The sequence below is a fragment of the Loxodonta africana genome, chromosome 2 (assembly GCF_030014295.1).
Source record: "Loxodonta africana isolate mLoxAfr1 chromosome 2, mLoxAfr1.hap2, whole genome shotgun sequence".
Lineage (NCBI taxonomy): Eukaryota > Metazoa > Chordata > Mammalia > Proboscidea > Elephantidae > Loxodonta > Loxodonta africana.
In genome coordinates, this window is record NC_087343.1 from 1,504,145 (window position 1) to 1,526,667 (window position 22,523).

General features: G+C 50.3%; 2 protein-coding genes across 4 annotated transcripts in view; one reads left to right on the forward strand and one right to left on the reverse strand.

Annotated features, from left to right (window-relative positions):
• Positions 1 to 1,223: 1,223 nt before the first annotated feature.
• CCT5 (chaperonin containing TCP1 subunit 5) lies at positions 1,224 to 17,239 on the reverse strand. Of its 2 annotated transcripts, none has more exons than XM_003408132.4 (11): positions 17,056 to 17,239; positions 10,311 to 10,371; positions 9,298 to 9,462; positions 7,683 to 7,881; positions 6,469 to 6,661; positions 6,241 to 6,390; positions 5,273 to 5,392; positions 4,539 to 4,724; positions 3,821 to 3,958; positions 2,639 to 2,819; positions 1,224 to 1,563 (listed from the first exon to the last, which is right to left on the reverse strand). In XM_003408132.4, the coding sequence occupies exons 1-11, from the start codon at positions 17,158 to 17,160 to the stop codon at positions 1,436 to 1,438; spliced, it is 1,626 nt and encodes a 541-aa protein (XP_003408180.1). In that variant the 5' UTR covers positions 17,161 to 17,239; the 3' UTR covers positions 1,224 to 1,435. The 2 variants fall into 2 exon arrangements, with proteins under 2 accessions (XP_003408180.1, XP_064126456.1); XM_064270386.1 differs by lacking the exon at positions 17,056 to 17,239 and adding an exon at positions 14,340 to 14,466.
• Positions 17,200 to 22,523, forward strand: part of ATPSCKMT (ATP synthase c subunit lysine N-methyltransferase) — a 40,862-nt gene continuing 35,538 nt past the window's right edge. For both annotated transcript variants that reach the window (XR_002785100.2, XM_010588058.3), the window contains exon 1: positions 17,200 to 17,602. Coding sequence is in view for 1 of the 2 variants with exons in the window: in XM_010588058.3 (XP_010586360.1) it covers positions 17,590 to 17,602 (13 nt within the window). In the remaining variant the exon portion in view is untranslated. The remainder of the gene's footprint in view (positions 17,603 to 22,523) is intronic.

Consider the following 22,523-nt stretch of genomic DNA (forward strand, 5'->3'; position numbering starts at 1 on the left):
CCCCCTGGTGGCACGCACTGACCCTTCCCATCCAGATTCTCCATCAGAACCCCATTCTGAGGCCACTCACGGGAGGCACACCTGCGCCCCCTGGTGGCACGCACTGACCCTTCCCATCCAGATTCTCCATCAGAACCCCATTTCGAGGCCACTCACGGGAGGCACACCTGCGCCCCCTGGTGGCACGCACTGACCCTTCCCATCCAGATTCTCCATCAGAACCCCATTCTGAGGCCACTCACGGGAGGCACACCTGCGCCCCCTGGTAGCACGCACTGACCCTTCCCATCCAGATTCTCCATCAGAACCCCATTCTGAGGCCACTCACGGGAGGCACACCTGCGTCCCCTGGTGGCACGCACTGACCCTTCCCATCCAGATTCTCCATCAGAATCCCATTCCGAGGCCACTCACGGGAGGCACACCTGCGCCCCCTGGTGGCACGCACTGACGCTTCCCATCCAGATTCTCCATCAGAACCCCATTCTGAGGCCACTCACGGGAGGCACACCTGCGCCCCCTGGTGGCACGCACTGACCCTTCCCATCCAGATTCTCCATCAGAACCCCATTCCGCTAGAAAACTCTGAGCCGCATTAGCGAACGGGCAGAAAGTCAGAAAGCAGGAGGGGGGAGCCCTGGAGCCAGGCTCTTCTTTCATCTCATCTGCTTCTCCCTCGTTTTCTACAACCTGCTCCGACCTCTGCAGTTACTGCCTGTCTGGTGCCACTGCCCGGGTCATTCTGAATCACCCCGAGAACCTGTGGGTTGCAGGGGTCTCTGCTAGGTCTGACACCAACTCCACAGCCGAGCAGGTGGTGTTCAGGGTGGTACCTGGCTGAGTGAAGCCATGGGGACAACAGGAAGGTTAGGCCCAAACACCAGCCTTGCTCACACAGCTGTGACATCTAGGCTATGCTGGTCAGCCTGATATTAGCACTTCCCCTATTCCCCAATTCTGTGGGTGGGGGTACTCGTCTATGAGGGGTCCCTACAGTCAAGGAGCCACCGTTTAACCAGGAGCAGCACTGAAACTGCGGAGCACTGAGCCCACATTCCTCTCAATGCTACATCAAATCGCTGGAATAAACTCCACGATAAGAGCTGCTGACACTGTTCCTGCCGCTTACTTAAAAAGAAAGCCTACCCAAACTCGTCCAATTACGGCAGCTTTCGAGTAATGCTACGGTGACGGCGTCTTACACTTGAAGAACAGAAGAGAGAGGCTGTTTAAAGATCCCTTTAATGGAACAAATACAAAAGCTTATGAGACAGTGTCCCTAAAATTATGTCTTCGAATGAGCGAAACTACGGTTATCTAACAGCGCCTGAAAAAGGAAATGATGACGAGCAGCTGCAGATACACCACGGGCCCCCATCTACTTCAAGGCAGCGCAGGCGTGATCACATTGCCACGCTGCATTCTCAACGTGTCTTCACTCTTCCGATTCTCCAGGCTTACGGATGTCATCTATCTTCAGAATCATTCGAACCATCTGTGTTGCCAGTGATATCTGCTGCTTTTTACCAATCAAGGTTTCTATGACATGTTGCTGCTTCATATCTGAAAAAATACAAATGAACTAATTACCCTTGACCAGCACACACACGCTGTGACAGCAGTAACCTGCTCCAATGTGTGAAACCACAGTGAAACTTCAGAAAGCCATTATTAGGGTGAGGCAGTCAGGCCAGCCCTCCACCACGTTTTTGGATGACAGAATCTCATTCCTTCCGGCACCTGTGGACTGAGCCTGGTTACCAGAGCCGCCAGGAGGGGCTCTCGTCACTACCTGCTGAAAGGTACAGCCAGGACACAGCACCCACACCCGAGCATGGCAAGTCTGCGATGGGACACCTGACTGTGCCTGAAACACCCATTATTTCCAAGGAAGACCAAGTCATTTTTAAACTTAAATAACTGACGAACAGTTGTCAGTATTACTGAATCCTTGGGATATGAGCTTGGAGCAGGACATACCCACACCCCTATGTGGACAGGGAGCAGGAAATGCCCACATCCGTGAGTGGACATGGAGCAGGACACACCCACACCCCTAAGTGGACGTAGAGACACACCCACACCCCTAAGTGGACAGGGAGCAGGACACGCCTACACCCACCCACGCCCACACCCCTAAGTGAAAACACGAACTGTCACAACCGCAGCCAGGACTGCGGACAGCACGGGGCCAGCCCAGAGCCCCAGCCTCCCAGCCGCGGTCCACACACGCTGCCATGCCCACGAGCCACTCTGGTTTACAGGGCAGCCAGAGCAGACTGGGAGAGCACCCCTGGACCTGTTTACACACCACACCACCAGGCCATGATCCACCTGACTGCCACACATGTAAGAAAAAGGCCAGAAATGACAAAACTAGCTATCTTTAGAGTAAAACAACACAGCGCAATTTGCTGTCAGCTACGCCAGTTTTAGGCTTCTAGTTGCCAGGACACATAGCCCACTGACTCCTAAAACAGTGCGGTCAACCAAGCACTGAAATTCAGGAGCTGGATGAACGCCTCAGGTCTGCGAGTGTTCAGATGGATGGAGAGCGAGGCAGAGCGACACACTCATGTCCCCCCTGTGAGCTGGCATTGCCCACCGCCCCCACAGGACCCTGGACGCCCCCCCTCACCGTTGGTGCCCTTGTGCAGGCAGTCTATGCCCAACGCTGGATTCATCTCCTTCACTTGTCGGGCGCGCACCTCAGTCATCGTCTGGATGGGGTTCATGCCGCTGTTCTCAGAAAGGGCCATGGGGATGACCTCCAGCGCGTCAGCGAACGCCCGCATGGCATACTGCTCCAGGGTCGGACACTGGGGGTACAGGGACAGTGAGCTCCCACAGCAGGAGCACAGCACCACACTGGAACCTAAGTCTGCACGCCAGCACACGCTGACCCATGGGGAGCTCTAACCCACCAGAACATTCGTGTCACCAGGTTGGAACCTAACTACACAGGCTGGCATGCGCCGACCCACGGGGAGCTCTAACCCACCAGAATGTCAGTGTCACCAGGCTGGAACCTAACTACACAAGCTGGCACACGGTGACCCATGGGGAGCTCTAATCCACCAGAACGTTCATGTCACCAGGCTGGAACCTAAATACACAGGCTGGCACAAGGGGAGCTCTAACCCACCAGAACGTTAGCGTCACCAGGCTCGAACCTAACTACACAGGCTCGCACACGGTGACCCACGGGGAGCTCTAACCCGCCAGAACGTTCTTGTCACCAGGCTGGAATGTGACTACACACGCTGGCACATGCCAACCCAGAGAGCTACCCATTGGCCATATGCTCCCCCATCGCTGGCACATGCCGACCCAGAGAGAGAGACCCATTGGCCATATGCTCCCCCATCAGAATATTAAAATGTCACCGCAAGGTGAAGAGCTATACGTTAGAAAAATCTTGAGACCAAAGCAGTTCTTGCTGCTTTTAGTTACAATATTCTGCATTTCAAACAACACTAAAAGACGCTGCAGTGCTTTATTTTCCTGAAGATGAAATGAGTGAAAAGACTAAGAAACGCTAGCTCACAGTAACCTGGAGCCCTGATGGCGCAGTGGTTAAGAGTTCAGCTGCTAACCAAAGGGTCAGCAGTTCAAATACCACCATTGCTCCTTGGAAACCCTATGGGGGGCCCTACTCTGTCCTGCAGGGTCACCAGGAGTCGGAATGGACTTGACGACAATGCGTCTGGTTTTGGATCCGAGGGCCAGCACAGAGTAAAGGCCTGTCCCACCCTGTCGACTCCCCGAGGACAGCCCCCGCACCACAGGGCCACAGGCTCTCCTACGACTTCCCAGTCACCTTGTCTGCCTCCTGGCTGACTGCCAGGGCACAGGAGATCTCTGCGGCACCTCCTCCGTACACGACTCGGTTGTCACGAATGAGGTTCCGGATGACGCACAGGGCGTCATGGAGGGATCGCTTGGCCTCCTCGATGATCTGGGGAGAGCAGTTTTGCCCCAATCAGTGTGACTACGACCTTGTCACCTCAGGGCTGAAGATCAGGGCCACTAGGCTAAGGGCTTGTGAGGGCCAGCCCACACCTGACAGGCCTCGTCTGAGAAGACTACAGCCGGGCTGCGCTACCTCCATTGTTATCCGATGACTCACACCTTCATCTCCCTTTCCTCCCATCACACAGCTAAAACGTGGAACAGGCAAAGGCTCACCTGGTACAGCTAAGGATCGAGGGTGTCACAGCAAAGCCTACAGAGAAAACTGTACTGCAGCCCCCTGACCGTGGTGCACAGAATGTCCACTCTCCGGGAGGGAGGGACCATCAGTGACTGTTCACTCAGGCCCACTATTTCTACCCAAGGGACAGCGGGGTCACAAACGTGCCTTGTAAGACCTACATTTTGGGGTCCGCAGTAATTCTAACCCATGACACAATTCTTTGTTCAGAGAAAAACACAAACCTAATTTTCTCATGGCAGCTGCATCTCAGTGAACTACATTACAGGCAAAGGCACACCATGCCCCTACATCAGGGAAAGTCAAGGACCAGTGGGGTCCTCACCATCTTGTTCCCCCCGCGGATGAAGATGGTGACAGCCCTGGAGTTCTTGCACTGCTCGATGACCAGCATCTTGTCCTTTGTCGTCCCAAACGAGATCTCCTTCACGAGCCCAGCAAAGCCCAGCTTCTCAGCCGTGAGCTCGGAGAACCGCGGGACGATGCGTCCTCCGGTGGCGATTGCGATCAGCTAGCAGGGCCCGGTGGGGAGGAAGACAGACAGCACAGGTGGCTGGACGTCATCGAGCTAGCTGCAACCACCACCACGCTCATCACAACTGCTGCCCTGCCCTGGCCTCCAAACACCAAGGCAAATCCAAAAAGCCTCTCAGAGGAGCAAGGGCCCAGGGAGCTTGGGGTCCCTGTCTGGCTCTCCTGCTGCCGCCTCCACCTCCGATCCTCTCAGCCTGTCTCCTCTGAACCCCCCCACTCACCAGGAGACGCCCTTCATGTCCCACCCCCGGGGCACTGACCTGGTACAGACCAGTGTCTGGGCTCTGGTGGAGGCTGGTTGACATGCAGGGAAAAGACTTGGACCTCCAGCCTCCAAGAGCCTGAGAGGGTCACGGGAGCCAGTGTATCAGAAGCCCACCAGCAAGCCAGGGACCACAGAAGTGCGTGTGGCCGGGCGACTGCACGCTGCTCCGTAGCTCATCACCCCCAACCCTTAAAGCAGCCCGACGCACACAACACCGCCACTGAACCCCACCAGATGGCTCCTTAGAGGGAGTCTCCTACCTCGATCTCAGGTCCTCCCACCCAGCGGACCGCAGGCAAGTTATTCTGGAGAAGTAAGTGGTTTGCTTCATCGTCAAAGCCCCACTGGCAAATGGCTAGGTTAGCGCCAGTTTCTTTAATCTGGGGGAAAAAAATCTCAAGTTATGTTAGAACGCACAGGTCTTTATTCTGTCTGAAGACATCTCAGAAAGGTGAGCTACACAGCTGCATGTGTAGGGTGGGCACATGGAAAAAAAACATAAAAAATCTCCAGAGGCATGGAAGAGAGGAGGAAAAAAACAGCCAAGCGTCTCTTCTGAAAGTCCCAAATTCTAGATAACGTGCATTTACCGACTGAGACCACCTCATTTTTAAAATCACACTTTATACATATTCATAAAATAACCCTCTGCCCTGTCTGGTCAACTCCGACTCATGGGGACCCTACATGAGAGAGGACAACTGCTCCACAGGGTTTTCCTGGCTGCCAGCTTTACGGGAGATCGCCAGGCCTTGTTCTTCCGCAGTGCTGCTGCAGGAGGTTCCATCTACTGACCTGTGGTTACCAGGCAAATGAGAGCCGTTTGTGCTACCCGGGGACCTTCCCGAGCTGGTATGTGTGCTGGGCTGTGTGACAAGGGCCCCAGCCCTCACCAGGGGTTTAGGACGAGCCCAGGAGAGCACTGTCCAGGGAAACTGTGCTGCCTCCTGGAGGCACCAATGCACGTCAGCATTTTAAGATAAACCGTTTGGGCAACCAGACTTCCCTTTCCTCACACCTCCCTGTGCTGTTTAACTGTTTCTCACCTGAGGGTTTATTACTCTTACGATTTTAAAGTGAAGGAAGCCAGCCTGTGCTGTCCGTGTCATCTGCAGCCACACGGAACATTATCCAGACAGTCGCACAGACCAGCGCTACTCATACTTTCTCCCTTCATACGGCGAGCTAAGTGCTGCACCCTCCAAGTTTACCGCCACCAGGAACTTACTTGTTGGATCATCTCTTCAAATTTCTCCTTCTCATATTTTTGGAGGGCTTTGTAATCCTCCACGGAGGTCACGTCCAGCTTATGCTTCGTCTTTGGTTTAGGTGGTTCAAACGGACACGTGAGAATCGCAATTTTGGCATCTTCCACTTTCTGTGGTAAAACAAGAACGTCTCAGCTTGTGGACCTGCAGCATCTCGGGCCGTCTGAGGCACGAGGGCAGCGACTTGCCTTGGGCATCTGGGGGTGACTGAAGTCCTTATCCACGATGACACCCTTGATGAGCTTCGTGTCCTCCAGCCGCCCGCCCACCTTGCCCTCCACCTTGATGAGCTCGAAGTCCACGTCTCTGCGCTGCATATCTGCGACCGTGAGGATGGCGTTCACCGCGATCTCGGCCATCTGCCGGTGACAGCTGTTCACCCTGTGAGCACAACCTTCAGTCACTAACACACTGCAGCCAAAGCAGACGCCTCGCCACGGCAAACACACCTCAGAGATACCTCTTGAGATGAACTACACTCACAGTCCTTGAAAGGAATGCCCTTAAAACCTGCATCTCTCACCAGTCTGGGACGAGGACTCCTAATCTGCGGTCCATGGACCCCCTAAACGTGGATGGAAAACATTACCTCTTTTCACTAACTTCCCCTTCAATTGTGACTACACATACAATAGACCACACACTTTAACAAGAACCAAAATTTTTCTAAGACTTCCTCTTCCCCCGCCTTTTTTTTTAGAATGCTGTCAATATTTCAGAAATTCAAACTTGAATGGGAGAGATAAGAATCCCCGTGAAAAACCAGTCTTACTGAAAGAGGTGCAGACTCAGTAAGAAACGAGAGCCCCGTGCCCATTTCACCTTTGCCGAGATTTAATGACAGCATCGGCTACAGGCTGGGAATGCCGTTTGTTCTGAAGGCTTTAAATATCTGGACAAACTGCTTGATGAATTTACTTTTTATTCTGGAAAAACTACTGGAAACCTAGCACTTGAAATACAGTGTCTGAAATCCCAGGGCTTTTAGAAGAGATAACCACAACGTAGAAAGTTTTGCTTTTTGCTGAGTATAAACCAAAAATCAAACCCACTGCTGTGGAGTTAATGCTGACTCACGGTGACCCTACAGGACAAAGCAGAACTGCTCCACGGGGTTTCCAAGGCTGTGACCTTTACAGAATCAGACTACCGTATCTTTCTCCCATGGAGCAGCTGACCTTTTGGTTAGCAGCCGAGTGCTTCAACCACTGCACCACCAGTGCTCCTCTGTGTTGAGTCTATCCTGCCATTATGAGACAATGTGGAAGGGGCCCTGGTGGCGCAGTCCATGAAGACAAAGACATCGTCCAAGCGGAACCCTCTGTGGGCTGACATCTGAAGCTGCCGGTCCTTCTACAGGGACCAGCAGACACACAGCCACCCCTCCTCCCTGGGGACCCACACTTTGGAGCCCAGCGTGGTCTTGGCCGTCTGGATCAGGGGCTCGGTGTCCACCGTGTCCACAAGGACGCTGTCGCTGATGCGGTCCAGGTGCTCGATGGCGATGCGGGCGGCCTGCTCGTAGCCGTCGGCGATCCTGATGGGGTGGATACCACGGTCCAAGAGCTGCTCAGCCTCCTCCAGCAGGGCTCCGGCCAGGACTGCAAACAGCCAGGTTAGGGACACATCACGACTCTACTGTTAGTGTAATCAACACAAGTCACACTGCTACCCTGGAAACAGTAAGGTCCCAGGAACAGTAAGGACGTAACCTTAGACCAAAACGTCTACAAAACCTACGGCCTGTCCAAACATTTAAAGGCACAGACGGTTAAGCGCACGACTATTAACTGAAAGACTGGAGGTTCAAACCCACCCAGAGGTACCTCGGAAGTGAGGCTTAGGATCTGCTTCCGAAAGGTCACTGTTGAAACCTGTAGGGAGCTCAGTTCTTCTCTGCACACAAGGGGCTGCCGTGAGTCAACAGCGACTCCACGGCAACCAACAACCATGCAGACGACGTTCGACTCTAGCCAAGCAAAGAACTCACTCAAGAATATGAAGGTCCCTGGTGGCGCAAACGGTTTGTGCTCGGCTGGCAACCAAAAGATCGGTAGTCCAACCCAGCAGCACCGGGGAAGAAGCAGATGTGGTGGTCTGCTTCCCTGCAGGCTACAGCCAGTAAAGCCCTGCGGAGCAGTTCCACTCTGTAACACACGGGGTCTCCGAAGTCACAAATCAACAACGGAGACAAAAGGATGTTAGGTTAAAAAAAAAAAAAAAAAAAAAAGGCGTTATTAAAGGGTGGGGGAGAACGATGGTTTTCCGAGGCACAGCCCTCTACTGAGTGAAATTTGCCCTGATGATGTTACGTTGTTAGTTGCTGTTCAGTCGTTCCCAACTCATGGCAAACCCACCTATCAGAGCAGAACTGCCCCACAAGGTTTTCTTGGCTGTAATCGTAATGGAGGTATATTGCCAGGCCTTTTCTTCAGCGTCACTGCTGGATGGGTTTGAACCAACAACTTCAGGTTAGCAGCTCGGACAACTGTTGTTGCCACCCGGGGACCCTAGCCCGGCGTTTACTCTTTACTTACTGTTAAGAGTGTGCCACATTTACTTTAACCTTCCCTATACACACTCTCTTTCTGCTCGACTATCTGAGGCTTAACTGCAGAAACCACGGCATGCCACCCCTAAATACTTCAGCCCACGACTCCTAAGAACAAGAGCGCTCTCCTAGGTGACTACAACGTGCTCAGCGCCCTGATGAATACAGCATGACCACATAACGCGTGATTCATTATCAAATCCCTCCACTTGTCCCCAGTGTCCTTTACAGCCTTTAACAAGAAATCAGTACCCAAGCAAGCAGCACCTACTACAGCTGGCTGTCGCTGCTCTTTAGCTGCTTTGGTATAGAACAGCTTCCCAGCTACCCACCACCTGTTCTATCTCTTAGCGTGGTCTTCCATTTGGATTTGTCTGAGTGTCTCCTCAGGATTCAATCCGGGGCAAACATTCTCAGCGGGCACGTCAGCCTTTACGTAAGAAATGACGACTTCGGCTTTTCTTACCAACCACTCCTGTGGTTCCATCTCCAATTTCATCATCCTGTGATTTGGAGAGCTCCACCATCAGCTTGGCAATCTGGTGATCGACATCCATCATGCTTAGAATGGTGGCCCCGTCGTTGGTCACTGTCACATCGCCATCCTTGTCCACCATCATCTTGTCAAGCCCTGAAAACCACAATGTTTAGAGGGCCTCTGAGGGGGAAAAAGGCAACATCTACCAAGAACTATAAAAAACAACTCAGGCCTCCTGACTCAATTCCTATTTATGGAATTTGTTAGAAGTAAACAAGTAAGCATAAAGGAATACCTACAGGAAGACTTAAGCTTTAAGGCTGGTTACTGTAACATCAGAAACTACCTAAATATCTAAACACAGAGAAATGGCAAAAAATCATGAGGCACCACTCAATGTACGACAGGCAGTCCCCAGGTTACGAACGTCCAACTTACATACAACCCACGGTTACAAACCAATCCCCATAAAGCCCATTGTATTAAAAATTTGAGGTACATACGATAGTTCCTAACAAGAAATGGTTGCTATTTTCCTACAAGCACCAAAACATTATTAATACTGTATCGTTATGCAAAAACGTTTTAGTGTTATCTGGAAGTATTTCCTGTTTTTTTGTGCCTAAAAAGGTACACTATACGTTATATACTAACAAAAACATCTCACTAACCGACCTTAGATACAAGCCACACCTAACTGTCCTGACTTAACGAGGAAATTCGACTTAAAGACGGACTTAGGAATGGGGCTTGTTCGTAGTCCAGGGACGGCCTGTGTGTCAAGCACTAGAGTTGACAGCTATGATTTGGAAAATGCTAACGAAACGTTGAGTGAAAAACCACCTGATCACAACTATAAACATTATGATCACAACTGTAAAATGCTGTATATGTTTTGGTCTAGAATACACCAAAACAAAACGGCCATGCTGGGCAATAGGATGGCCCCAGTTTTCTGTAATGATTTAAAACTTTTCTGTTAAAGGATTTAAGACTCTTACCATTTGGTCCAAGTGATGTTCTCATTGTATTTGCTACAGCCTTTGCCGCCATTATATGAGACTAAGCAAAACAAGCAGGAGAAACAAAGGTTTAGTTCCATTTAATTTCAATGGCTGATGATCACTGCAAATCATGACAACTTCTATCACCTACAAGCTTCTACATTTAAGAGGCAACTAGAAAATTCCAAGTACGATGGTAAAATTTACAACTGCTAGTGTTAGTAGGGGAAACCCTGGTGGCGTAGTGGTTAAGTACTATGGCTGCTAACCAAAGGGTTGGCAGTTCGAATCCGCCAAGCGCTCCTTGGAAACTCTATGGGGCAGTTCTACTCTGTTCTGTATGTTCGCTATGAGTCGGAATCAACTCGATGGCACTGGGTTTGGTTTTTGGTTGGTTTAGCGTTAGTAGGCAACTCACAGAAAACGGGACCAAGCCTGTAGTATCTCATGTAATTCCTGACAACACGGGTCTCGTACCAGCGCCATTTGACAGGCGAGGACGTTGACAGTCTGCCCTAAAAGCCCTCGCAAGACCATTCTGCAACATGAGCACCCTGTGAAGGGTCCAGCCATAAAGGCACAACGTCACCTACGGGTTCCTGTACATCTACTCTGCCTTCTAATGGTGGAGCCAACACATAAACCCTGGTTTTTAAGGAAATTGGATTTTGAAAGAAGGGAAGTTCTGAGCAGTGCTTAAGAATTTTAGTACACGGATCCTGCACATAACCAGGCAGACTGGCCTATCTTAACCTGTTCTCGTGCCCTAAAAATAAGCTTTCTCCACCTGTCTGAAAATTTTTATGCTACCTGAAATTCCAATAATTACAGATCAAAGTTAGCATGTGCCCTCCCGGCCCAGCTTTTGAATTCTTAAGGAGAATAAGAGACCGTCATAGATACTAGAATAGACCACACGGCATCTTTCCCTCCCCACGCCTAGGCACTAAACTGAGCAACAGGCGTAAATAAGAGGAAGAGAGGAAAGGAGGCAGGGAACTCAGCAAACAGAGAAGGTGTCAAAATGCACCCTGCCTCGCTGCTCAGGAAAGCAGAAAAAGCCCTCCCTCCCAGTTCTGCTTCCTCAGAGAAGGTCCTTCATATCAAGGCACACGATTTAGTAACGTCGTGAAAATTACCATTTTGTTGACAGCTTGTGGAACTTAACCTATGTTCACTGTTGAAGTTACACCGTTTTAGAACACAACTCCTTCCGAAGTCACGTCCTGCCTGTGTTTTTATAGTTCACCCTTTTAAAGTGTACGATCCAGTGGTTTTTTTAGAACATTCACAAGCTTGTGGATTGCCTACATTTTTAAGATAAAATTTTATACGAAGAAGAACAATACAATGAAGAGCCTCAACAAAATACACCTTACCCTTCTGGGCCTAAATGACAAAAGAACTCTTTGTAACCCCTTCCCATGAGGATGCTCAGGTCCTGGCTTAGGACATTTCTTCTCCTGTGGCCTTCAACTCGTCCTCTGTTCAGCAGCGCCTCTCCTCTGAGGTCAGGACCTCCTTACATCACTACACCAGCACGCCCACCCGGAATGGCTACTTCCCAGAGGTTTAAATACCCACACTACCGTCCACACAGGCCAGACTCTGAATTTCTCCACTCTAGGTAAACAGTGCACCTTGGTACAACACCTGGACAGGTTTATTAGCCTACAGAGCAGAAGCTCTTGGACCTCCGGGGAACATTACAGCAAACAGCCTTCCCAGCAGCACACTCTGCCCCTCACCTCTTCTGACCAGTGGTGCTGATGTCTTAAACGGAACTAAGTTTGAAAACACCCTTCTCTCTGCTTCCACACACGATTAGGCCCGTTTTTTCCCTTCTTTCTATTCTTACTGTCACCACCTACCCCGGGTCTCAAACACCCTTACAGAATCCCAGGATCTCTTATCTTCCATCCCAGGCCTGGCTCACTGATCCATGTGCCTCAGACTTACCAGCCCCAACATGTTCCATGCCTTCCCAGCGCCTCACCACTCAAGTCCAAAGGCATCTGCTTTTTACTGAGAGCCCTCCGCAGTCGGAGACCTAGCCCCTTCCATGAGAATGGTCTGCTCTGGCTCCCCAAACGTGCCCTCGGATCCAATTCTACTGACGCAGATGTGCTGCACCCATTAAAACCCCGACCCTGTCAAGCAGAGGCCCACGCATAGCCCCTGAAGCCTTCCCCATCACTCCATGTTACAGGTCACTAGACACAGAACTCATTTATTTGGTCTGTAAAGACTCAATCCTGAAATGCACTAAGTGATATGTCATTCGAGCTGGATTCAGAAGAGGACACAGAACCAGGGATATCACTGCTGATGTCAGATGGAGCTGAAAGCAGAAAATACCAGAAGGATGTTTACCTGTGTTTTATGGACTATGCAAAGGCATTTGACTGTGTGGATCATAGCAAATTACGGATAACATTGTGAAAAACGGGAGTTCCAGAAAACTTAATTGTGCTCGTGAGGAACTGTACTCAGACAAAGAGGCAGTTGTTTGGACAAAACAAGGGGATACTGTGTGGTTTAAAGTCAGGAAAAATGTGCGTCGGGGTTGTATCCTTTCACCATACTTATTCAAACAATCTGAGAAGCTGGAGTATGTGAAGAATGAGGCATCAGGACTGGAGGAAGGCTCATTAACCACCTGCGTTATGCAGATGACACCAACTTGCTTGCTGAAAGTGAGGAGGACTTGAATCACTTACTGATGAAGATCAAAGACCACAGCCTTCAGTATGGATTACACCTCAACATAAAGAAAACAAGTATCTTCACAATTGGACCAATAAGCAACATCATGATAAACAGAGAAAAGACTAAAATTGTCCAGGATTTCATTTTACTTGGATCCACAATCAACACCCATGGGAACAGCAGTCAAGAAATCAAAAGACACATTGCAGTGGGCAAATCTGCGGCAAAAGACATCCTTAAAATGTTAAAAAGCAAAGATATCCCTTTGAGGACTAAGGTGCATCTCATCTTAGCCATGGCACTTTTAATTGCCTCATATGCATGCGAAAACTGGACAACGAGTAAGGAAAACTGAAGAACTGATACCTTTAAGTTACAGTGTTGGTGAAGAATATTTAATATACCAAAGACTGCCAGAAAGACAAATCTATCCTGGAAGAAGTGCAGCCAGAATGCTCCTTAGAAGCGCGGATGGCGAGACTGCATATCATGTACTTTGGACATGTTTATCAGGAGGAACCAGTCCCTACAGAATACCATGCTTAGTAAAGTACAGGGTCAGTGAGATAGGGGAAGACTCTTAACAAGACAGATTGACACAGTGGCTGCCATAACGGGCTGAAGCATAGCAATGATTGCAAGGATGGTGCAGGACCAAGCAGCGTTATGTTCTGTTGTACAGAGTCGCTGATTTCGAACTGACTTGATAGCACCTAACAACAAAACAATAACTGCAGAGAAGTGGTTTACTCTAAGCCAGTGGTTCTCACTGGGGTTAGCTTTGGTTGTCACAGCCAGGAAGAGGATTGCTACTGGTATCTAGTGAGTAGAGGCCAGGGATGTTGTTAAACATCCAATGTGAGGCAGCCTCCCAATAAAGATCACCTGGCCCCAAAGGTCAGTGGCGCCAAGGCAATTACTTGTATCCAATTCTGTAAAGGCTCCAAGAATTGAGGCGATACCAACTGAGATGTTTCAACAAACGGATGCAGCACTGGAACTGCTCACTCGTCTGTGCCAAGAAGCGTGTAAGACAGCTTCCAGCACAACCAGCTGGAAGAGGTCCGTATTTATGCCTATTCCCAAGAAAGGTGATCCAACCGCGTGTGGACATTATCAAACAGTATCATTAATACCATATGCAAGCAAAATTTTGCTGAAGGTCATTCAAAAGCAGCTGCAGCAGTATATTGAAAGGGAACTAACTACCAGAAAGAAGTTCAGGCAGGATTCAGAAGAGGATGTGGAACCAGGGATGTCACTGCTGATGTCAGATGGATCTTGGCTGCAAGCAGAGAATACCAGAAGGATGTTTACCTGTGTTTTCCACGCTGTTTTCAATCATTGCATATGCATGTGAAAGCTGGACGATGAACAAGGAAGACGTAAGAAGAACTGACGCTTGAATTGTGGTGTTGGTGAAAAATATTGACTATACCACGGACTGCCAAAAGAACGAACAAATTTGTCTCGGAAGAAGTACAACCAGAATGCTCCTTAGAAGCAAGGATGGCGAGGCTACGTCTCACATACTTTGGACATGTTGTCGGGAGGGATCAGTCCCTGCAGGAGGACATCATTGTTGTTAGGTGCCATCGAGTTGGTTTCGACTCATAGCAACCCTATGCACAACAGAATGAAACACTGCCCGGTCCTGTGCCATTCCCACAATTGGTGTCATGCTTAAGCCCATTGTTGCAGCCACTGTGTCAATCCATCTCATCGAGGTTTTTCCTCTTTTTTCACTGACCCTTCACTTTACCAAGCATGATGTCCTTCTCTATGGACTGGTCCTTCCTGATAACATGTCTGAAATACATGATATGAGGTCTCGCCACCCCCGGTTCTAAGGAGCACTCTGGCCGTACTTCTTCCAAGATAGATTTGTCTTTCTGGCAGAAGCACATCATGCTTGGTAAAGTAGATGGTCAGCGAAAAACAGGTAGACCCTCAATGAGATGGACTGACACAGTGGCTGCAACAAGGGGCTTAAACATAGCAACAATTGTCAGCATGGCACAGGAATGGGCAGTGTTTCGTTCCGTTGTGCACAGGGTCGCTATGAGTCAGAACCAACTCGACAGCATCTAACATCAATTATTCTGTAAAATAACTATCTCAGCATACGAGGGTTATATAGCATTACACAAGTAGCCAGCACAGTGGCAGAAGCACACTAAGCCCTGGCTTGCATGGTGTTACCCTGGGTGTATGTACCGGTGTTCTCTAAGTGAGAAACGGCATTGCATATGTAACACCATACAAGTGGCTTGAAACCTCTTCCCTACAAAGACAACACTGAGTATCTACCGTGGGTCAGGGACAGCGTGGCCATTCCCTAAGTTATCTCACTTAGTAACTGTCCTCAGCTTGACTGAGTGGTATTAACCCCATTGAGAAATCGAGGAAACGTGTAATGTGTCCTATGTTGAGTGGTATGGAGGACAGCTGTGTCATTCTAAGTCTGTTTAAGCAAAACCCCAAAACACTAAAGAAACAGGGATACTTGGCCCCAGTGATGTGGTCCACACGTGGACAAATGCTGTACATCCTTTATACCTGCGATCAAGCCCTAAAGAAGTGAGCGTCTTCTCAAGGCCACATCATCAATGTCTGTGTTCAGATGACCCTTCTTTGCTTTGTATTCCAGCAACAGTTTAACTTGGTTTTCCCCGTTCCCTCCAGTCCACCCATGTGCTACTTCCTAACTTATCCCAGCTACCAGCTGATGTCCAGTCCACACTGACTCACAGCGACCCCTCGTATTTGAGTAGAACTATGCTCCATATGGTTTTTTCCAATGGCTGATTTTCTGGAAGCAGAGCACCAGGCTTTTTTTTCCATGGCACCTCTGGGTGGGCTGGAACCTGCAACCTTTTGGTTAGCAGCAGAACACTCAACTGCTTACACCACCTGGGGACTTCCTAACTTAAGTCACAGTTACAGTGTGATCCTGCTCATAAATCCCTCCGCAGCACCTTCTTCCCACGGAATGACACCCAGATTCCTGTGCACGGGCATTCAAGGGACTCCACCTTTGGGAACTATCATAACTCAGAGCAGACGGTACTCCATTAAAACTGGATTGCTCTTTTGCCGCACTACATGCTACACGTTCTACTGCCCAACTGCTTTTACAAGGTTAAGAATTTGGCTGCTAACCAAAAGGCCGGCAGTTCAAATCCAGCAGCTGCTCCTTAGAAACCTTAGGGGCAGCTCTACTCTGTCCTACAGGGTGGCTATAAGCTGGAATCCACCGAGCAGTAACAAGTTTGGTATTTTTCCTCCCTGGAATGCTACCTCCCCTCCATTCTTTGAAAATACTGCCCCACGCCTGATCTGATGCCACTCTCCGTCAAATGTTTTAAGGGCTCCCTCCAACTCTGATCTACCTCCCTCTCCAGTAACTGGCGGTTCTGATCACACGTTGTCTTGTATCTTAGGCATTTTTCGCTCCTCACTGGTATCCGCGCTCTTCCTGAAGACCGTGTACTTCCCAGTCCTAGGACACCGCACCCAGGGATGACACCCTCGGTAAACGACCACATTTTCACCCACCGACAGGGAAAACATCCCTCTCCCTCAGGGCTGCTGCGGGGACGCCCGCTGAACGTTACGAAGCGGTCTCAACGGCACAGGCGACCTGAAACTATCTCCCCACCCCTGCACCGGCAACGCCGAGCAGGCCGCAAGCTGGGAGGCCAGACACCCCGACGGGGCAGCGGGAGCCCGGGGGCCGGACACCCCGACGGGGCGGCGGGGGCCCGGGGGCCGGACACCCCGACGGGGCGGCGGGAGTACGGGCGCCGCGGTCACCGCGCGGACCCGAGGCCGCCCCGCCCAGCCCGGGAGGGCGCCCACCCCGAGCCCCGCGGCCCCACCGGCCTGTCCCGGGCTCCGGCCGAGGGTCCCTCCGCGGAGGGAAGCTTCTCGGCTTTTCCGGGAGCACATGGCACCCGCTCCGGGCTGCGCAGGCGCACATCGCCGGACCCGCCGCCTCCCGTGTCCCGCCGGCAGGTCCCGGCGCCGTTACCTTCAGGGCCTCGAGTCCCATGAGGCGGGACTTGCGCTCCTGGTCCTTGATGATGAGGAAAGGGCGCCCATACTCGTCGAAGGCGAGGGTCCCCACTGACGCCATGATGCCGCAGCAGAAACAACTTGCCGGCAACCCGCCGAGCCCTCTGAGGAACCAGCCCGTCTGCCTCTCGCGAGAGGCCGCAATACCTCGCGCATGCGCGGTACCGTGGCGCGGAGACTTATTTCGCAACCGATACTAATTTAACGCCGGACAGTACCTTCTGGAACCAGCGGCCTTCGGAAACTTCTATCTTTAGGAAACGGTGGGGGGAAGCTCGAAGACACAGACGGGAACTTTTAGAACCCAGGAGCCAAGAAGTGATAGAATTTAGTCATTTCTTAAAGCTATGAAATTGGGGATTTCTGGGTAGTGGGTCCCAGCGAGAAACCCACTTACTTAAGGGATTAGTTTCTCCCGCCTTCTCGCCCGGCTCCTGGGGGATGGTAGGACCAACTTCCGGTCTCGTTTTAAGCGGCTGGAAATCTCGCGATGGAGCGCGGAGGTGAGGCTGGCGGCGTGGTGGCCGTGCGCGTGGACCGGCCGAGTGGCGGGGGGCTCGGGGTCGTGGGGCGTCAGGCTCGCGGGGCGGCTTGCGTGGGGTCGGCTCGCTGCTGCCTGTGTCTCCCCTCGCCCAGATCGGGGCCCTGGGTCGTGTGCCTACTGCGAGGCTGCCCCGAGCGCTCTCGTCGCCGCGACCGCGTGGGCCCGGTGCGGATGCCAGCGTTCTGCCACTTAGCTGCTGTGTGTCTTTGGACAAGTTTCTTAACCTCTCTGTGCCTCCTTGTCTGCAAAAAGTGAAATAATGAGAGTGTATACTTTATAAAAACCAGCCAGTTGCTGTGCGGCCGACTCATGGCGCCCCAAGAATGCTAGAGGAGAACCGTGCTCCATAGGGTTTTCAGTGGCTGGTTTTCCAAGCAGATCACCAGGCCTTCCTATCGAGGCGGTTTTGGACTGGAACCGCCAACTTTTGAGCGGCTGAGCCTGTTAACCGTTTGCAGCACCCAGGACCTCAACTGCAGTGTTGGGCTGCTCCAAGGGTTAAGGGAGAACAGTGCCTGACCTGGCCCGTAGCAAACACTCAGTGTTCGGTAACTTGACCAAGGGTATACAGCTAGTAAGAGGCACAGCCCTGCAGCCTGGCGCTGGGCTGCCTCAGTGCTTCCCCGGCCGTCCTAACTAGAGGGTACCGTCCCTGTGTCCCTTACCCTGCATTGCTTGCTTCAGAGCAGTGATCAGTACCTACGTTTTACAGGCTTAGGCTTTTCAGCCCTTCTTCCCGAGGTGCGGTGAGAATAGGGACTTAGCCTTGCTGTATTGTTCCCTCCTTACGTACTCAATACGTGTTGAATGAATGTTTATGTGGCATAGTGTCTGACCCTGCTTGGAAGTCAGGAACTGGCTTGTCATTGGGTGATTGGCCACTTAGCATCCCCTAATGCCTGGCCGGGGAGGCCAGGTATCGCAGTGGTTCAGAGCTCAGGCTGCTAACCAAAAGGCTGGCAGTTCAAATCCACCAGTCACTCCTTGGAAACCCTGTGGGCAGTTCTACTCTGTCTTACAGGGTCACTACGAATTGGAATTGACTCGACGGCAATGGGTATAATGCCTGGTGCACTTACCTTCTAGACACGGATGCTCCGAGGATGTTGAATTTGCAGTCAGGTCTCATTTCACCTGAGCTTTGCAGAGTGTTCCGTTATCCAAAATGAATTCTGCAATCCATCTCAAGGGTCACTGTGAAGTATAGAAAATGTCGAACAGCACCCTCTGTGCAGTTTGTTATTTCCTGCCAAAACACACACACACAAAAAATTTTCCTATAACTGATATTGTGTGCTGTCAAGTCAGTGCTGACTCAGCGACCCTATAGCACAGAGTAGAACTGCCCCATAGGGTTTCCAAGGCTGTGGTCTCTAGGAAGCAGACTGCCACATCTTTCTCCTGTGGAGCAGCTGTTGGGTTTAAACCGCCAATCTTTCTATTAACAGCTGAGTCCTTAACTGCTGTGCAACCATGGTTCCCTCTAATACCAATAGATGCTAAATAGATGTTAGGCCAGTGGAGAAAGACGTAGGACCATGAAAGTATACTTTAAGATAGTTGTGTTGTACTTCTTCAGCTAGTATGCCTATGCAAAGACATGATAAGCTTATTATTGTGTGTTGTCACGTATTATGACGTTCACATATCAGCCAAGCCCCACTTGTCTAAACTGACACGTGGGAGGCCATACTTGAAAACAGCCCCGTTCTTTCTTCCTGGCCTTCTTCCTTTGGCTTGACCTTGAGTAAGAACCCTGTGTATTTTTTGGACATCTTAGCCACTGTTGGTAGCTTAGCCGGCTCATATCTACCTCTGAAAATTGAAGTTTTAAGCCAATATCAGAAGTCAGTAACTAGCAGGAACTGGTGACAACAGAGTAGACGTTACCCATGCCAAGTCCTTGACTTTCCAGGATCCACACTTGCCAAGTGTCAGCAGAAGTAGCCCAAAGCTGCCACAGGTTTTATATAACAGAATGGGTCAATGCTGCAAACAGCATATTTGACAGAAATCTTTGGCCACTTATCTATAGCAAATAGTGTTGCGTGAATCTGAACAAGTACCATTAAAAGGATTGGAAATTTGTGGAATCAGAGTCTTGATTTTAGTTTTGAAACTTCAGGGACAAAAATCAGTACATTTTTTATTGAATGGTGGTGACGATAGAGTCATACTGGATTCATGGAGTAACTTCTTAAAAAGCTCAGGCAGTGGGCGTGAGTCTTATTTACCCCAGATGAATCTTTGTGAAGTTGAGAGGCTTTTGCAGGCGTTAAAAACACAGAAAATGCAGTGGTTTCATCAAGGCACAGACTGCTGCTGTTGCCTTTCTTAAAACCATAAACGTAGTGATTTTTTCTCAAAACACTTTGCCCCAGTGCACGTTGAATAAAATATACATGGCCCGGCAGTCAAGGCCCCTGCTGGACCTTTGCGTTTTATCTCCTCTGCTCAGCAGAGGTCCCCGGGTGGCGCAAACGGTTTGTACTTGGCTACTAACCTGAAGGTTGGTGACTCTAACCCACTGAACAGTGCTGCGGAAGAAAGACTTGGTGATCTGCTCTTGTAAAGATTACAGCCAAGAAAACCTGATGGAGCAGTTTATTCTGAAACACGTGGTGTTGCTGTGGGTTGGCATAGACTCAATGGCAACGGGTTCTGCTCAGCAGAGTCTCCCCACCTCCCACATGTCTTGGTCCTGTGGCTTCTACAAATGCCCTTGTCCCAACACTCGCCAACTCCTTACTGGTCCCATTGCTGGAATCAGTCTTTCCTCCTCCTTACCCCATTTTTGGTACGCAAAATTTGTACAATGTTGGTGATCCCCCCAACCACCGCCCAGCATCTTACACAGATTACAGCATTTCTCAGAACCTGTCTTGTCTCTGTCTCCACCTGACCCCACCACTCGCACAAGCTAGGCCGAGAGGCCCCAAGAAGTCACGAGTTCTTTGTTACGCTCTTATTGGCAGAAATGCAGTGAACCTGTCTACACAGGTGAAATAGAACTTGGATTGTCTGTGTTTGGCCAGCTGTCTACTGGCTTATGCTGCCTTAGAGAAAATATTTGTTGTTGTTGTTAGGTGCCGTCGAGTCGGTTCCGACTCATAGCGACCCTATGCACAACGGAATGAAACACTGCCTGGTCCTGCGCCATCCTTACAATCGTTATGCTTGAGCTCATCGTTGCAGCCACTGTGTCAATCCACCTTGTTTAGGGTCTTCCTCTTTTCTGCTCACCCTGTACTCTGCTAAGCATGATGTCCTTCTCCAGGAACTGATCCCTCCTGACAACATGTCCAAAGTATGTAAGACGAAGTCTCTCCATCCTTGCCTCTAAGGAGCATCCTAGCCACGCTTCTTCCAAGACAGATTTGTTCGTTCTTTTAGCAGTCCATGGTATATTCAATATTCTTCGCCAACACCACAATTCAAAGGCGTCAGTTCTACTTCAGTCTTCCTTATTCGTTGTCCAGCTTTCACGTGCATATGATGTAATTGAAAATACCATGGCTTGGGTCAGGTGCAGTTTGAGAGCTTTACCCAGGTGGTGTGGCTGTGTCTTAGTGTCTCAGTGCTGCTATAACAGAATACACCACAAGTGGGCGCGCTAGAGAACAGACACTGATTTTCTCAGAGCCCTGGAGGTGCAGAGTGTGAGCTCAGGGTGTCGGCCCTGTCAAATCCTTCTGCAGCTCTGAGAGGGGGGCTGTTCCAGGCCTCCGTCCCAGCTTCCGGTGACGGCCGGCGATCCTTGACATTTCTTGTCGTTCCTTAGTGTCTGTCTTCCCTCTGTGGGTGTCTGTGTTCTGTTCTTTTTATAACTCCCAAGGGATTAGGTTTTGTATCCACTCTGGTCTGGTATGACCTTATTAACATAACACAAGAAAACCCTCTATCTCCAAACAGGATCATGTTCACAGTGGTTAGAACTTAAACATTTCTTTTTGGAGGACACAGTTCAATCCGTAACAGTGTCTGCGCTGTTTGTGAGCAGGCAGTTACTGGTGAATGTCCTCCAACTGTGTGGCCATCTTGACCAAGTCCCCAGGGCTGTCCTTGTTGTATTAGCTGCCATTGAGTCATGGTGACCCCACGGCACAACAGAATGAAACAGTGTGAAGTCCTGCACCATCCCCAAGATGGTTGTGGGTTGGACTGCTGTGATTCATAGGGTTTTTGTTGGCTGATTTTCAGAAGTAGATCTCCAGGTCTTTCTTCCTAGTCCGTCCCCGTCTGTAAGCCCTACTGAAACCTGTTCAGCATTGTAGCAGCACACAAGCCTCTACTGACAGACAGGTGGCGGCCGTGCGTGAGGTACGCTGGCCGGGAACGTGAGATTCTACCCCCGAACCCCCACTGCCCCTACTGACAATGTTAGGTTTCCTTTTATTCCTCTTCTTCTTTGCTCTGCGTTTTTACCTAAAATGACATGTATCTTGGTCGTCTAGTGGCTGCCGTGACAGAAACACCACAAGTGGATGGCTTTAATAAAGAGAAATTTATTTCTTCACAGTAAAGTAGGCTAAAGTCCAAATTCAGGGCATCAGCTCCAGGGGAAGGGTTTTTCTCTCTGTCTGCCTTCTCATCAGTCTTCCCCCAGACTAGGACCTCCTTCACGCAGGGACCCACGTCCAAAACATAGTGCTCCTGGCACTGTTTCCTTGGTGGTGTGAGGTGCCCCGTCTCTCTGCTCACTTCTTGCTTTTATATTTCCAAAGAGATTGGCTTAAGATACTACCTAAGCTTTTAGAACTCATCAGTACAACTGTTGGTAATCCGTCTTATTACATCATAGTGATAGGATTTACAACACACAGGGAAATTGCATCAGAAGATAAAACGGGAGACAATCATACAATCATTTAAGGGAATCA

What these genes read in the sequence shown, in the direction of transcription:
- CCT5 (XM_003408132.4), bottom strand. Translation starts at nt 17,160, where the DNA reads ATGGCGTCAGTGGGGACCCTCGCCTTCGACGAGTATGGGCGCCCTTTC. An exon ending in GTCACCCCCAGATGCCCAAG is followed by an intron (nt 6,391 to 6,468) that starts GCAAGTCGCTGC and finishes GTTTTACCACAG; the next exon opens with AAAGTGGAAGATGCCAAAAT. An exon ending in TCCGCGGGGGGAACAAGATG is followed by an intron (nt 3,959 to 4,538) that starts GTGAGGACCCCA and finishes TGCTCTCCCCAG; the next exon opens with ATCATCGAGGAGGCCAAGCG.